The sequence below is a fragment of the Limanda limanda genome, chromosome 9 (genome assembly GCF_963576545.1).
Source record: "Limanda limanda chromosome 9, fLimLim1.1, whole genome shotgun sequence".
Taxonomy (NCBI): Eukaryota; Metazoa; Chordata; class Actinopteri; order Pleuronectiformes; family Pleuronectidae; genus Limanda; species Limanda limanda.
In genome coordinates this window covers 14,154,966-14,172,684 of record NC_083644.1, presented here as the reverse complement: position 1 = coordinate 14,172,684, position 17,719 = coordinate 14,154,966, and the positions used below count along the sequence as shown (strand labels likewise).

At 40.1% G+C, this 17,719-nt stretch overlaps 1 protein-coding gene across 1 annotated transcript; it reads left to right on the top strand.

Annotated features, from left to right (window-relative positions):
- Positions 1–1,299: 1,299 nt before the first annotated feature.
- On the top strand, positions 1,300–17,470 carry LOC133010218 (guanine nucleotide-binding protein subunit beta-4). Its single transcript, XM_061077715.1, has 10 exons — positions 1,300–1,501; positions 7,362–7,565; positions 7,955–7,993; positions 8,956–9,062; positions 11,733–11,796; positions 12,494–12,656; positions 13,094–13,160; positions 13,292–13,493; positions 13,937–14,153; positions 14,820–17,470. Exons 2-10 carry the CDS (start codon positions 7,509–7,511, stop codon positions 14,924–14,926), a joined length of 1,023 nt encoding a protein of 340 aa, XP_060933698.1. The 5' UTR covers positions 1,300–1,501; positions 7,362–7,508; the 3' UTR covers positions 14,927–17,470.
- The last annotated feature ends 249 nt before the right edge of the window (positions 17,471–17,719 follow it).

Below are 17,719 nucleotides of genomic sequence, written 5' to 3'. Positions count from 1 at the left end.
TCTTTGAGTAGATGTAATATTACCACGAGCCTTCTGCTCATGGTTTAATTTAAGTGTTTTGTACCTTTGAGCTGTTTCTATATAATAATACATATAAACTGAAAAAATGGAAATCTATTCTGTAACTTTAAAATGAAGTTCTCGGGCCAAAAGTATGGACACTATTGGTAAGTTAAAGTTTCATCTACATTTTACATGTACATTGTTTTCTTTTCCCGATAATGAGCCCTTCATATTTAAATACTTTATACTTAGATTGAGAGCGGATCCTTGACAAACTAAACATCTTTTGACAGCTGAAGGCTACCACAGGTTCTCTCTCATGTTCGGAAGGGAAGGGTGAGCGGAGGGGGATTCAGCCGCAACATGCAACTTCACCACTAGATGTCACTAAATTCTACACACTGAACCTTTAATCAATAGTTGAGTGAAAGAAAATTAATTATCAACAAATTCTCATTCGATCAAAAATGTAACATACTGTTAGTTTGACACAAATGCAGGGGTTTACGTCTTTTATGCGTTATCGTCTATTATGGTAAAATGAAAAATATCTGGAGGTGTGACTAGCGTTGGAATATTTTCTGATGTTTTTCAAACTCATTGATCAGTGAATATGCTGAAGAAGGACAAATCATAAATGAAAGTCATTCACTGGGAGCGTCAACATTGTGGAGTAATCTGGAAAATGACAGACAGTATTTGGTTATTTAAATCCAGTAGTAGTGAGTCGTGCACCGTACATCTCCTTATTCTTTATTTGCACAGCTGTAGCTTCATAAACCTCAGATGAACTCAGGTGTGGCCATAAAGTCACAAATGGTGATAAATCACATTCATGGTCCAGATGAAACTGTACTTCCCACTGGGTGTTGACAGTTGTTGTGGTTTTATTCGGTGTGACACCAGAGCCAATGAACCCGTGTTTGGTCTGAATGTCTCTAATACAGTGGTTAGAAGAGTATTAGTATTAGAATCCCTCCAGTCACCACAGGCAGCTCAGCTCTTACATTAGCTTCCTGTATCCCATTCGGTTCCTTTTTGTTGAGGGGGCTGCCAGACCGTACCACTCCGCCTGGAGGTAAACCCACACATTTATAACATTTTCACCAACCTAGAAGGGATATTTATACTGAGTGATTTTGAGTGCTGACTCGAAACAAATCACATTCGGAAAGTATTTGCCATTATACGTGTGTTTTAGCGGTTTTAAAAGAGAAGAATATCACGATCCCCGCCGCCGCGCACCCCTCCGCGTAGGCTGTTGCCATGCTCCCACTTTCATGGGTGTGGTGATTAGCTCGGTTGGTGAACAGTTGCTTTTAGTCTAATGGACCCGAGTAGCTCGTTCCTGAGCCTCTAAAGCGGTGAAACCGAGTTGTAGTGAGCTTGGCTGCCTGCGGGCTTCGTCTCCCGGCAGGGACCGTGATGGCTGCTGTCGTGTGAGAACAGGAGCGGGTCGAGAGGACGCAGGGAGCCGGAGAGAAGCAGCCTGTTTCAGGTGAGGACGTGAGGGCTCGTCTCTGGGTGGATGGTTCTCTCTCTCCGGGGGGGGGTGGCCGGTTCTCCTGCTCCTGTGTAATGGTCGTGTAGCCGAGGTGGAGGTGTCGACATAAGCTTGACGGACTCCTGTTGACATAACTGTCCACACTGGTGCCTCAGCACTGGTTTGTTCCTGCTGGAAATCCACCGACGACCAGACGCGGCCTTGCCCCCCCCCCCCTGTCTGTTAAATGACTGTGCAGCTGCGACACACGCACATTCTTCTCTTCGCGGTTCATACAGATGTTTTCTCATTTGCGTTATTAACCCTGCCCCCCCCCCTTTTCCCATCAAACACACATACATACATACATACAGACAGACAGACAGACATACACACACACACACATACACACACACACACACACAGTCCGCCCTCATCACACTGGTTGCGTGACGACTCGAGCAATTTGTGGCTCGTATCAGAAAATGTCTCTGTGCTCTGTCATCGGCTCATACAGATGTGTAGAAATTATTTACATGCCTGTTGTCAATGTCTCCATGTGATGCTGCTGGTATGTTATAAATATATATTTATTTATTTATTTTAGGACAGTAGGTTTATGATGGCACAGATTCAATGATATGTAGTTAAAGTTGATCATGTTAGTTTCTATAGTTCTTTAAATCTACAGTTCATTTGGTTCTGGTTAGTTTTTACCTAATGGTGTCAGTACTTTTATTAGGATAGATAATTAAATCGTGAATTATTCGAGTAAAATATCAAATCCTCTGATTGCAGCTTATCCAGTGTGAGGATTTACTATTTTTCTGTCACTGTATATTATTAAATATATTTCATATTTTATTATTCTCACAGTTTTTATAGGTTAAAGTTATTATTTAATCAATAGAAAAAATAATAACCATTAGTAAAAATACTTATTACTAGAAGTCCTAAACCCGTGACCGGTCAACATCAAAGATAGTGTAGGACTGAGCAATAATATCTTCACTATATTGATATCAGTGATTTGACTACCAATGAGAACAGTAAAGTAAAGTTGACCTTATCAAATATGATCGACACTCACTTTAATATACACATACAATCTATAACGTAGTTTTTCCAATCATTGATACCTTCATGACAGTTAATATAATTGCATTTTTGTGGAAATCTTTAATGAGGTCATGATTAAACTGTATAATCAACCTATAAGATGCAGTTCTTTGGGGGTCATGTTGAACTGTATTATACATCATATTGAGAGGTCTTTCTGTTTTTCACATTGCCCCCACTGATATAAATGGAATCGACAAAAAAGAAACACCAATCATTGTAATACAGTAGTGTATAATCTTGATTTCTGAAAAATATTCTCTTTCATAGCATGCAGATACACTGTAGTGCATGTTCCTGCTCGACCTTTTTTAGTTTTACAGCTGTATGTGACCAAACCTAAACTACACCTCAGTTGTGGTGACATCAAAACAACAGCTAGATGTTCACAGAAAATCTAAAACTTTCACATCAAAGGATCATCTGGCTTCAGAATAAGGATGTAATTTGAATCAGTTCTCATCTAATCAGCTTCTTGTAATTTTACTAATTGTAAAAAAGAATGACTGGTCTGTGACTACATTGTGTGTAATTCTGGTGTAGGTGTGACACCCGTGATCAAAGACGCTCAAACAATCATCACACACACTCACTGTGTTCCTGTCCATTTTTTCTTAATAAGAATTAAAACTGTCTCTTAACGTCGAATTCGATGTTAACGAAACATGAAGGATATGGTGTGAATGTGGATCAACTGAACAGAAGGAAGGTATGTAGTCGTTCACCTTACTGGAATCTCACCAGGTATTTCCTCCATTCTCTGGATGTTTGGAATAGTTAGCGTGTTACCTGAACAAGTTTGCACCTGGTGGATCTGCCTTCCTTCATCTAGTTTCCACTCTTATAAATAAAAAAAAACAGCTGGTAGTTTGCCATTGATTTTCAGTGGAGCTCATTAAGCATTTACATTTCAAACATCGAAATAGGCTCTTAAATAGAACCTGCAAAAGGAGGATCGGGTGGAGGATTTAGTATATTTTTTCATCTATTCTGATTTGGCTTATCAATTCCAGTTATCAATTCCTTGTGTACATTCCTAAATGGTAAAAAAAAAGTTAAAATGTTTAGATAACCGCACAGTCAATAGTCAAATGTATTTTTTACAATAAAAGCAACTACAAAGATGTTCATGAAAAACATTTGGTAATATAAAGATCATTCATGAGAAAAAAATTAACTGTTAGTTGTTTTACTTGAGGGTTCTGGTGATATCTTTATGTATATTTTACTAGTGAAGGAAATTTACTCTAAATATGTTTAACAAATTTCAAACTACTATCATGCATAACTGAGCATGTCTGGCATATTTTTCCATTGATTATTATAAGTTAAAAATACAAACAGTTGAGGATAAATAAAGAACTCAATACTAAAGCTTATAGTTATTTCACATATTGCAAATTAAACATTTTGTTGCATTTAAACATCAATCAAAATGATCAGAACAGACAAAATGTATGAATGTATAGAGTCCATCTATTTTCTGTGTTCACTGCAGTGAAAGTTAAATACTTAGTCCAGCTTATAGAATGTTGTTTTGATCATTATAAATATTAGGATCTTACTGTAAATCCACATAGTATTTGTGTAAAGCCCTCTTGGTGGGCCATGTTGCAGGAACTTGTTTAGACCTGGCATTTCATAATGTTAATTCCTTAGCTTCCTGACCATTTCATGTTGTTGGGCGCCTGTGGCTCTGGGTGCAGCTGCACTGCCTGCACTGCCTGCACCTCCTGCGGCTTTCTTCACTTGTATTATAGTATAGTTGTTGATTGAAGCAGATGTGACTGACTTTTTACTGTATATAATCCACAAGGATGAGAAGGTCTCACCGATCCGGTTCAAAAACAGCTGTGTACCCATTAAAGATTCTCGCATAAACGTTGGTTTAAAAAAAGAAAAAAGTTACAACTAAGGACTGATATTTTTTTCTTATTCAAATCATTAATTGTTTGTAACAAAATGTCAGAAAACCCAATTTCCGTTCTATCAGAAAAAGGTCTGTAAAATCCGTTTTAGCTCATTACATTCAGTGATGACTAAGGTTGAGGATGATGCTATATTTGTATATAATAATTATCTGATAGAGTGATGGATTATTGAATTAAAGACTATTTGATCTGTTTAACCAGAGTCATTATATGTAATGGTCGTGTATTAGTGAACCTTCACCTCTTCTTCGCATTGACCATGTATAAACCTGAGCCAATACTATTTTTCACTTTCTGATAGCAAGTCCGATACCTGGACATTGCATATTAACAGATATTGAGTACTGATCTACTGTACTGCGTTTGTTTTTATCTGTTTTGTTTTGGGGCTGTCTTTGTCAAATTTATTGTATCTTTTGGATGTGGTTTCCAGGTTTTTGCTACACTTTGTCTTTTTTTCCATTTGTCTTGGTGAACTCATGTTCTTTCATGTGAAAGTCCTTAAAAATGCTTTATGAGATTGCTAGTTTTGTATCTGGCCACACTTATGCCACCTCTGGAAACTGAGATCTTTCATACGTTACACATCAGCATTTATCAGTGGGACTTTCCAGTGGTTTCCACTGTGAAATATTGCCAAATTGCTGACATTTTAGCTTGCTCTGGCTAAGACTACACTACCAGAAATCAGATCTTCTTAAAACAGTACTTGGTAGTGGTAGTACACTTAACTGCTGTTGTGGGTCGACGAAGAATTATGAAAATTGCTGTTTTTATCAGAGTGAAACTAATATTCTGAAAGCTATGATATTGGATAGGTACAAAGATTTGCATACTTGCTGCTGCGCGACCCGACATTTTCGGATGTATCAGAGGTATTTCCGATGCTGGACTATTGTGATTATTGTCTCAGGTATATCTGCGCCCCTGGATAACTAATGTCTGAGAATTATGTGGTTGCACATAGTTTTATGACAGCTGGGATCTGCTGACTTCAGAGAGCACCAGGCTCAACAGGTTGGATGGGCGGCTGGTTGGTTGGTCTGTGTCATTACTGAGGAGGAGCAATTGTAGTTTCCATGGCCACAGTCTGTGGTGGTGCCAAGCAGCCCTATCTACTGTAGCTGGCAGCCTCATACTAAACAATAGGCAGCTCCGGCGCACAGCTCCGCCTTTGTCACCCCCAATCGTGTGCCATGCTCCGGTCCTGTATTGGATCTGCTGCATGACTCAAGTCACGCAGCTGGAGAAAACACATACTCACACTCACAGGGATTGCGGTTGACATGCAGTTCATGATAGTTTCAGTTTTGAGTGTCCTGTTTTGGTTTAAAATTTACTATTATTTAGTATCCAAATGTGATTCATGTGGCACTCTCATAACTCAGGCCCATTGCTTGCCTTAACACCAGGGCTGTAAGTTTAGTCCACATTGATGGGAAAGCCCCTGAAGCATCTCGTTTTTCAGGATCATCCTCCATCCTACCTGCGTTATTTATTTCCCATGTCATCTCTCCTGTGTGCTCCGTTGCAGTTCACAACACAGGCCTGAGGCTGAAAACATTGATTGAAAACGTTTTTTAGACGATTGTAGAAGGGCATATCGGGTGCTTTAGTAGTCCACAGTGCGCTCTGTGTGACGTGGCAGACTTCAGAGGGCATACGGTGTGAATGGATCCATGGCAGTAATAAAGCAGCACCACATCACAGGCGAGCTGACGCTGAGAGCCTCTCTTCAGGGGGGTTGCGTCATCCGACGGAGGGAGTAACGTCACTCTCAGGCAGCTGAAAGCACTGCAACTCTTGCTGTCCCTCATGCCTCGTTACTGTCAAGGGCCTCCTTGGCTGAGACGAGACTCCACAATGAGGGGTCCAATGCTTCCTCTCTTGTGTGAGTAGAGAAAAGGAAAAATGACCAAAACTGAGAATCTTAAAGGAGTAGCTTCTCAAACAGATAATTGCACAATATCTTCTTTGCTAATTGAACTATTTCATTTTAAGTATTTCCTATTTGTATAAAGATGTGTTTTCTTTAATGGTGAAGATGAAAATGTGCCTGAATGGTTTTAAATGAATATAAAACAAAAGCATCCTCCTCTTTACATTAACATGATTTCCGGTGGAGAGGAACGGCTGGATTCGGCCTAATTGTTGAATTATAGAAACTGGAAATGAAAATTTAATCTTGGGAGGGTTAGATTTCTGAACGGCAGACTGTAAAACAGCCTGGAAAATGGGGGTGGGGGTGCGGTCCAAACATTTTCTGAGGAGTGTCTAAGTGCTTCATGACCCACATTCATTCTCCCCAAGGTAAATGTAGTGGCAACCTGCATATGCACACACGCACATACAAACAGATGCTGCTGAATCTGACACACTAAACCCAGACACGCATTCAAATAAATAAACATGTAATGCACTCACAGGTAAATACATGCACATATGTTTTTGTTCTCCCTTGGCCCTATTGTCTAATAAACCGTTGATGGCTGCCTGTAGTTCACAACACACAGATACACACGTATGTTCAGGGTTCTTTGGGCTGGGTTGAGCAAATGGTGCACTGCAACAACACAAAAGGCTGATTGAGTCAGAAAAGGTCAGAGCCGGGCTCAGATGGCCTTTTGAACCATACTGGGGGTGTTTGAAGAGCCAGGCCACCCTCCAGGCCCCAACCCGGCCCCACCCTTCCCAACTCTCCACAGCACCCTCCTCTTTGGTCTGAACCCAAACAGGATACTTATGTTTGTCTGATGGAAGTGTTCCATCCTTCGCTCTCCGTCCGCCTTATTAACTCATAGTATTTTTGTCTCTCTGTCTTGCAGGTGTCAACTGGTAAAAACGCCTGAGTGTGTGGGTGCGTTTGAGTGAGTGTGTGTCTGTGTGTGAGTGCACACGTGTAGGCACGTGTGTTTTCCCAGGCCAGTCAGTATTTGGAGCAGAGGGTGACCTGAACACACCACAGAGGGACAATGAGTGAGCTGGAACAGTTGCGGCAGGAAGCCGAGCAACTACGCAATCAGATCCGGGTACGGCTACATTGTGTTTGCATGTGTTTGTTTATGTTGACGTGTTTGTATGAGTTATGTACGTGTGTGTACATCACATGTGTGCCACTGTCTGTTCTCTATAAGCTGTGACTCACACAGTTTCTGATGAGACACTGACGCACTTGGCATATAACTAGTCAATCAGGCATCCCCCCCATACAAATTGGATTCTATAAATTGATCCTGTGTGATTATTCTGTGACCTTTGGCTATAACTGTTCATGTTCAGACACTTTTTCAAAGTAACTTTTTCATCATTTATTTTTTAAAGTCTGTCTTTCTCCTTTTTGTTTAAGGTGTGAATTGACTGAATAAGCTGAAATTTGTCTCTGATCCACGTGATTTTTGAGATTTTTGTTTTGTTGCAGGATGCCAGGAAAGCCTGCAGCGACTCCACTCTGTCACAGGTAAGAGACTCGCTCCTCATATTCACATTACTTGGTAAATAATAAAAACATTTATTTCCTGTACGAGTTTGCATCTCAACATCTGTGTTTTCACAAGAGGGGAAATGTTAAAAGTTACTATAAATAACCTAAATCATGTGAAAAAATGTTTAATAAAAAGTAGTTTTATAAAGTCACAAGGCAGAGCACTATGCAGGGAAATCCAAGAGTTAAGTTTTGACCTAGTCAAAATACTAGACTGCATTTCCTAACACGCATTTCCCGAAATAAAGCTAAAATATTCTGGGTACGATTGCCGCTATCTTGTGTAATTGGAGCCATGGTCTCCACAGTAGTGATCACAGATGGAACCATGGTAGTGTGGTCATGTTGATACAATTGACCAATCGTGAGTCATTCTTCACTGACAATCATGGTGTTTCACCCTGTTTTGATTGTATCCAATAACTCATTTAAACCATCCTCACAGAAAAATGTACACTTGTACAAAAATTGGTGTGATAAGAACTACCTTAATGACAGAAACCAAGTTTGGGAAAAAATGGTTTGATGTTTACTTTGAATTTTTAGTTTTGTCTGTGTCCCATCCACTAACATGGATGAGGTGTGGTTTTAGACCCATGCTGCAGCCAGCCACAAGTGGGCAATCAAGATAATTTGGCTTCACTTCGGGGGAGCAGTCAAGTCGTCCATCTTTTATATACAGTCTATGGTCAAAATAAACATTACAAATATTTCTGGACCCTGTTTATCCTCAGCTCTTCAGTATTTACAAAGATATGTTCTTACACAGACCATATATATACACACAGATATTATACTGCAGTAATAACCTCCGCTATTATTCTTCACTGTTCACTGCTGAGTGATGTTGGCCTGTTTTGCTCAACTAGTGTCCAGTGGTGATAAGTGCGTAGGTACCCCGAGTGTAACTGCTGACGCGTCCTCCTGTGTTTTGGCAGATCACAGCTGGTCTGGACTCAGTGGGCCGGATACAGATGCGGACGCGACGCACTCTCAGGGGCCACCTGGCCAAGATCTATGCTATGCACTGGGGAAGCGACTCCAGGTAGACTAATAACTCTACAAAGAACACAATTAGTAGCTTCCATCAGTTTATGAAATAAACCTGTTTGTTCCTCTGCATTTATTTTGTGTAATTTGTTGTAATTTTAGGGGCATTTAGCAAATAAAAGATGAGTTGTACTATCGTTCAGCTTTCTTTTTTGTTTCTGGAAAATGTTTGGAAGTGACTGCTGCAGGTTTTCTTCATCAAGTTTTCGTTTTTTTAAACAGGAGCTGGTATAGGTTTACACACTGAAGTCAAATTATTTGTAGTTCTCATGAAATGTCTAAAGTTTTCTGAACGAGACAAAAGTCAAATTAAATCATATCATAATGACCACAATTTGCCTAATTTCTTCTCTAATATTATGCTTATTGTAGGACCATTAAAAGTAATTTTTTCCCCCTCATCCATCGTCAAAATCTGGCACAAGAGTCACCTTGACTACTGCTAACACTACAACTGTAAAGATCTTTGCCAGTGATGGGCAATAAAGTGCCAGTGAGAGCATACATGTTTGCAGGTTTCATTCCAGCCAAACATGAACACACCGAAAGCAGGGTACAGGAATCCAGCAAATATCGGTCTCCCAAAAAGTGCCTGATTTGATTAATTTTCTTACATTATTGTTTACACAAAAACCAACACTAATTAGTATTCTACTTGACTCACCACTTTTAGTAGAGCAGCTCTCAGTATTACAGCATATTGTCACTGTAACTATACACTGAAACAATAATATATGATTGAGGAGTTCAAGGCTGTTATTGTATCATTGACGTTGAAAGTTGTCTTTCTCTGTGTTTAATATGTCTGTGTCACTCTTGATCTTTCTCTCTGTCCATCTGTCTCTCAATGCAATGCACTGGGGCAGTGACGGCAGTCCCAGGTGTGGGACTATATACTACTACCAGTACCGCTACTGCTATTACTATTACTACTACTACTACTTACTACTATTCTACTAATATGACTAATACCACCATAAATGACTGTCACTACTGCCACCGCCACTACTACTGTACATCTGTTTAAGTGCTAGCACTAATTTACACCCTCACTATGAGCACAGTAATGATATTCACCAGGCACAGAGACACACAGCCACCTCAGACTCACATTTAGTTAAAGATGCAGTTTGTAAGATCTACTGTAAACAGCGTCCAGATTGGACAGCAAGTGCGGCCTCACACTTGGAGTTGTATTAAATTCAAACTGCCTTTTTAACAATTTGTTGCAATTTTGAGCACAGAAACTTATCAGCCACAGTTTTATTTTCACCTTAGTATGCATGCAGAACACTAATGTTGTAGAAAAAAGGAAATAGGAAGATGATGTAGTTAAAAATGTAGATGATGTTGTTATAGTTTAAATTTTGTAGATTTTAGAAGACATACATAACACACTCCTGTCCTTTTTTCACTACTGAAAGTTTTTGCTTGAGACTAAAGGCTCATTTATGCTGCCGTTATGCATAAAAAGAGATAAGACCTGTTTTAAACGATGCAAATGTCACTGCCTATGTCCTCCCAATGCAGTCTTTACTTTGGCATGGTTGTTAAGCAATATATCCACCAGAGGGCAACGCAGAGGTCGAGTGTCTTCCACGACGAACATGGCGACAGTGGAGACGGTTGTAATAATCTACCTCATAAGATGTAGGCAAAAGAGGCCGTGTTGTAAACAGCATTGGTCCAACTTACCAACTTCAAAAAGTGCTGCCATTTTTGACATTTCTTCCTCGTGTGCTATGGTTGTTTCGCTTGAACTATCAGGCACTGCCCCCTGCAATATCCAGTGGTACTGCTTCGTTTAGTCCACACACTATTAGCTTCAGAAGATTACACGAAATTTGGACAAAATGAGTACAAACAGAAAGCTCCGTCAGTGTAAGGATCTGTCATTGAGCATAAGAGAGCCTTAGTGTTTTATTACAAAGCTTAACTCTGATAATACTAATATATTACAATTTTGATTATTCATTGTTCAGTACAGATGAGTCTTTTAAGCGTGTTGGTGTGAATGTGTGCACATGTGTGCCTAACACCCCCTGGGTGACCCTGCAGGACACCAGTGTTTATTTTGTATACAGCCACTGACATTTGAGCTCGATGGCCCTCCTCTTGATTGCAGCGTAGCACAGTCAAACCATTTCCTGTCCCCAGCGAGATAAAAACACGCAGTCAGGATGGGGGGGAAGGGTTCCAGCTGTTCCTGCATCTGTACCACCTCCTGCACTCACTCTGTCCTCCCTGTTCTCACTTCCTCCTCTCCTATTCCTTTTCTATCCTTGATGTCCCATCACAGCTTGTTTCTCGTGCTTTCCCAACTCCTCGGGCCTCCCACCCAACAGCAGGCTCTTTTACATAACCAACATGATAAATATTGCATGGAGTAGGACATTTAAAGTGGCTTCCCTGGATGAGGAGACGTCCACCGGGAGAGGGAGGAAAAGGGACGTTGGAGGGAAATGAGCAGTAGGGAGCTCACTGAAGAGCTGAATGCTTTTAGACAGAGCACCGTGTAGTCTTTCAGACAGTGTAGTACAGTAGGCAGTCTGTAAGGTGGCAGGGTCTCATTGCTTTTAATGAACCAGGTGCATGTACCTAAGATTATGTGGATTTTCCAACATGTGAGCCTTCTTTCATGCTGCTGTTTTTCATCTGTTTCCAGGTTACTCGTCAGTGCCTCGCAGGATGGAAAGCTTATCATCTGGGACAGCTACACAACAAATAAGGTGTGATTACTGATATTCAACGGTAGAATGTGTAAGGAAAGGCAATCTATGGTATATTTTGTCCCAAAAGGTCCCAATGCATCACATAACATACAGCAAAATAGACCACTTGTATATAAATACATGGTTAATACACCAAACATCAAACATTTAAGCTACAATACATACTCCACTTCACATGTCTAGTGTGGACAACGAAAAGCAATCAAAAACATTTGTGCTCCTACTTATTGTTGTTTCGTAATCTGGTGGAAGATGGAATGAATAAGTAACATTTGTATTAAAATCTGAGGCAAAGTACATGAAGAAGTCATTCTTTGTATCACTCCTGTCAGATTTTACTAACTTTCCTTTTTTGATTTTTGTAATAACTTGTACTTATTACAAGTTAATATCAACTGTCCAGCTTCCATTTTAGGCCACTGTACAGTTTATTTAGTTCTTTATGTGATAAAGGAGAAAACGTTACCGACAATATTGGGATAAAAATCTGCATTACGTTTAAGTTCCAGGATGCTTTACATCCTTTGTCTCTGTGTTACCCATACAAATAGAAGTTGCAAAATTTTGTGTTTAATACTTAAAAGCACAAAACCGCTTCCAAACTTTTCCTTAACTCAGATTAGCCTTTAAACTTAACATTATTTCCTCATATTGCACTTAATAAAGAGATGACTTTTGCTCTCCTTGTCCATAGATGCATGCCATCCCACTGCGCTCCTCATGGGTGATGACATGCGCCTACGCCCCCTCCGGTAACTATGTGGCCTGCGGAGGCCTGGACAACATATGCTCTATATACAGCCTGAAGACCCGTGAAGGCAATGTGCGCGTTACGCGAGAGCTGCCGGGACACACAGGTGAGCACAGGGCCACCGGCCAATAAATAAAAATAAAAGGAGACCTAACAACCTTTATGCTCAGTATGGTGTTTATTTATACTTCAATATATTTATGTTTCTTGAATTTGTTTTCATAGATTGACTTGCAGGCACTCTGTAATACACATACAAATGTGTGGCTCCCTATTAACAGAGACAACTGCTTTGATGATTAACTACAGAGAATGGCCATTTTTATCATACCACAACATGAAGGCAGCCCTGGTGTTGATATTTCAATACAGGCCCAACTCTTCTTTTTTTGTGTGAACATAACTACTTGAACACAACTGAAATCAGAGCTCAGTTCAGTAACTGCCGGCTCTGGTTAAGAGTCAAGTGCTTTGTTTAGGGGAACTGACAAAGCAAAGGAGAGATCTCTTCCTATCTGATGTGGAACCTCTGTTTATCTGCAGGTTATTTGTCCTGCTGTCGTTTCTTGGATGACAACCAGATACTGACCAGCTCTGGAGACACCACCTGGTGAGTCAGCGACATTGTGGCCTCGCCTGCAGCCTAAAGAACAAGGCTGTTCACATGATAGAAAATATTCTATTCACATTAAATAGGCACATTTTCAGTAATCGTTTCTAACCAAAAGATTTTTTTTTCAGTGCATTGTGGGACATAGAGACAGGCCAGCAGGCTACCGTCTTCACTGGCCACACAGGAGACGTGATGAGTTTGTCTCTCAGCCCTGACTACAAGACCTTTGTGTCAGGAGCCTGTGATGCCACCTCCAAGCTTTGGGACATCCGTGATGGCATGTGCAGGCAGTCCTTCACCGGCCACGTGTCCGACATCAACGCTGTCACCGTGAGTACTGGACATTTAGTGACAAACACACAGCAGGAACGTGATTCTGGCTGCAGATTAAATATAACACATTACTGTAATGATTATAACTCAGTTTACCCTCCATTTAATCCAATACAGAGAAGACTCATAGACATATGAATCCAAAGGAACAATTTTTGGCCTGATAAGCTAATATTTGGAAATGTCAATATGTTTCATTTAACTATGTATTGATAATTTTGATTCCCCTACTGGAATTATGTCCTGCTCCTTTTTAAGGCAGGTCTCTAAAGCTGCATGTTTCCTCCCCCTCTGGAATGACTTACACTTGGGAGGAACAAGAAGCTTTTTGATGAAAATATGTTTCTAGAGAAACCAACCTTGTGCCTGCCTCAATAACACAATATAATGGATAAAAACATTTTCCTACAGCTTAATTTAAACATTTTTGTCTTCTGTAGTTTTTCCCCAATGGAAACGCCTTTGGCACAGGCTCAGATGACGCCACCTGCAGGCTGTTCGACCTGCGTGCCGACCAGGAGCTGATGATGTACAGCCATGACAACATCATCTGCGGGATCACCTCTGTGGCTTTCTCCAAGAGCGGCCGTCTGCTCCTGGCCGGCTACGATGACTTCAACTGCAATGTTTGGGACACTCTGAAAGGGGAGCGCGCAGGTAAATGATGTCTGAATTCTCCTCCTGGCAACGCTTTCACACTCTCACAATGACATACAAATACTGATCGGCTAAAATTACATAATTTGGTCTTTGGGTATAGAAATGTTTATATTTGTTTATTATAGATAAAGGAAGTGAGATCTGATAACAATTGGTCACTCTAGATGCATGTGGATACGCACAAGGAAATGTGTAGTAATGTTTGTGGCATTAGAAAGCCATTCCATTATTTTCTTGATTAATAATTTAATCAAATGACATCACAATTTCCTAAATCTTGAGGATTTTCAGACAAAGATTATCTCATTAAACAAAGAAAATCAGCAAAATCTCATGCTTGAAAAACTGGAACGAGGGAATGTTTTTGCCTTAAAAAATATCTTAAATGATCAATTGTATAAGACAGTCGCTATATTTTTCTGTCAGTTCCTTATTTGACTGATCAAATATTCATTGTCCTCTTAAATCAAACATATGTTTCCTCCTAATATAAACAAAATAAGAGCAGACATCCTGATTAATATATTATATAGAATGAACATGGCCTGTCTTACAAAGCTTAAGACTTTGTTGTTATTTCTGAGTAATTGTTTTGTCATGTTTAAATGGCTCTTGACTTTGACTTGCAGAAATATTCAGAATCTCTGTTTCCCTGTCCTCCAGGTGTGTTGGCGGGCCACGACAACAGAGTGAGCTGTTTAGGGGTGACAGAAGACGGCATGGCTGTAGCCACCGGCTCCTGGGACAGTTTCCTCCGGATCTGGAACTAAAACAGACCTCCTCCCCCCGCCACACCCAATCACTGCCTGCCAACCTCCACCTTGCAAACTCCCCCCCACCCACGATATCCCCCAACTCATCTGCTGGGCTGGACCTGAGGGGTGCACACTGTCAGCCAAAATCCTCTTCATTCACCCCCAGTTCTCCTCTCTCCGGCCCACCTGAGAGAGAGTACTGACTCTTTCTACCTTTCCAAGTGATTTTCTTGTTTGCCCAGCTACACACACAAAAATAAGAACCGTCCAGTAGAGTTGTCCAATCAAAACAAAAGTAAAAGTTACAAAAAACTGAAGGAGAAAAAGTAGAAGATTTCGTCTGTTACAATGACCAACAACAAATGCGATGACTGTCGGTGTGTAATATGTAAATGTATATATAAAGACAGTATATATGTATAGCATTATGTGTGTATATATGCATCATATATGCATATATAATGTGTATGTATATATTTTTGTAGTTTATTTCCCACCCTTGAGTTTTTTAATATAATTTGGGGGGTTTTACGTTTTGTTTCAAATGCACTTATTGACACATCAAAATGCCAAATACACTTATTTGGGCCCATGTGACTTTCAGACCAGTTCGACATAGCAACGGATCATAATTTGACCTAAAAAGTCTCCTTTACATTTTCTAGCATTTGCTGTCAGTGAACCTCTCTCATCCAGCAACAAAACAAAAAAAGCAGATGACGAGCAAACAACAATTTTCAAAAACAATTATTTGGCTCCGCTCAACTCCCTTTCCTCATTTATATGTGTATTATGGTCACAGGCAGTGGGCTTAACTCGGGCATCCTGCACCTCTAAATGTTGCTTTCATGTGAATGATGACTGTGATGGCATTCTTTTCTTTTGCTATTTGTTTTTTGACAACACCACCCCGAGCATTCCTCACCACAGACTTTTATTTTGGAAGGAAACTGTCACACTGCTGTGGTTGTGATTATAGAGACGGAGCTTAAAACCAACAAGCTTTGTTTTAAGGTTTTTAGTTTGAATTCAGCTTTAGCTCCAAACTAGAGGCAAGTGAATTTTAGGCTAAAATAAGAAAATGTTCGGAAGTCCTGCTTTGGTCTCGATCTGAGAGGATTTCAAATTATCAGATGCTGAATATCTGAAGACCACAGCCATTCCATGCAAACTGCTGTGAAATGATCAATAACCCAATAATGCTCCTAAACATCATCTGCATCGTGTCTCTTGTAGCCTTCTGAATCTACACTTATCCTATAATTTGGCATGAGCATCTCAAGTCGCCCATACAAATGACACTGTGGAGAGAGATCTGTTCTCCCTGAGCAGACGCTGCTCTCTACTTGTGTATGGACTATCAGAAACAGAGATTGCTCAGTCGCCATGTGAGGATATGACAAGACGATTTAAGGACAGCAGTGACTCTGTCAGAGGCCTCTGAGGACCAGAGAACAGAAGAAGAGTGAGAAACCTGTCTGTCAGTGCTCACCACGTTATTTTTCTTTTTCTTTCCTAAATGAAGGATCAATGTGTCCTTTTTGTTGTTAACAAGGTGTGAACTGAGTGACTGCATGGGACTGAAATCATGTTAGCCACTCCAAAAAACACATCAGTGCCACCACAAGCCTGTAAAAAAAAAAAAAAAAAAACAAACAAAAAAAATTGAAGGGTTTAACACACAGCAATTTCTTTTTCGTCACCAAAAACATGTTATGAACTGTTAGATATTGCTAGTGTAGAAAGTACACTTGGTAGACAGACATGTACATTTAATAGAGAGCTAGAGATGCACTCACAAACTGTAGTACAAACGTATACCATGGAGCACGTGACTTATTTACCCATAGAGATAGTAGTTCTGATTTTTGAGTATTTGCTCATCAGGCATCTTCCATTATTTTGGTTCTTCTAATCTAAAGGCTTAATTTTTTTTTTTTTTTTTAAGATTAAAACAAATAATGTGCGTGAGTTGGACCTATCCATCAGCTGTCTCAGGTGCCTATCTCTGAATATTAACATTGGACACACATGCGCCGGATAAAGAAGGGGCTTGTGCTCCTTTTGGGATGTGGCACTTAAGTGTCTCATCCTGCCTTACGATACCATTCATAAAAGAAGGTAATACGTGCATCGACAACTGCAATGTTCTCCTCTTGCTATTCCTTTTTACACACTGATCAACAAGAAGATTGCTATTTCTCTTTCTTTCCCGATAGAAGCACATTCTGATACTAGTGAACACTAAAAGCATGCTTACGGTAAACCACATGCAGCGCCATACTGCTTCTTATAGCAAGTGTTTTACATCACTTTTTATACAATTCTGTTTTCTACTACTACCGTACAGTTTGTAGTATTTATCAGCTGTTAATGAAACCCCCTATTTGGCGAACCTGTATTTTTTTTTTTTTAAGTTTGAGCTGCTTCTACCCGGCTTTGCATTAAAGGAATCCATTTGGAGAGAATTTAAAAATAACAGTTCTAGTTTTAAGCCTGAGAATATCTCTGAGGTGTGTAGGATGAGATATGTATCGCATATCAGTGTGGAGGTGTGTGTGTGGGGTGGGAAGGGAGGGAGGGAGGGAGGGAAGGGAAGGGGGTCGATTTGCTGATGTATGTGGATAACATATAGATCTAAGTGTTACTTCCTCATTTTGTGCCAATGTTATCCACAGACCCTGAGCTGTGAACTAGTCAATGTGACAAAAAAGAAAAAACAGAACATGTTTGCTCACTTTACTCAAGTGCCAGCCTTCTCCATATCCACCAATTAAAAATCCCACGTCTGATTTTCTAATGTTCTAC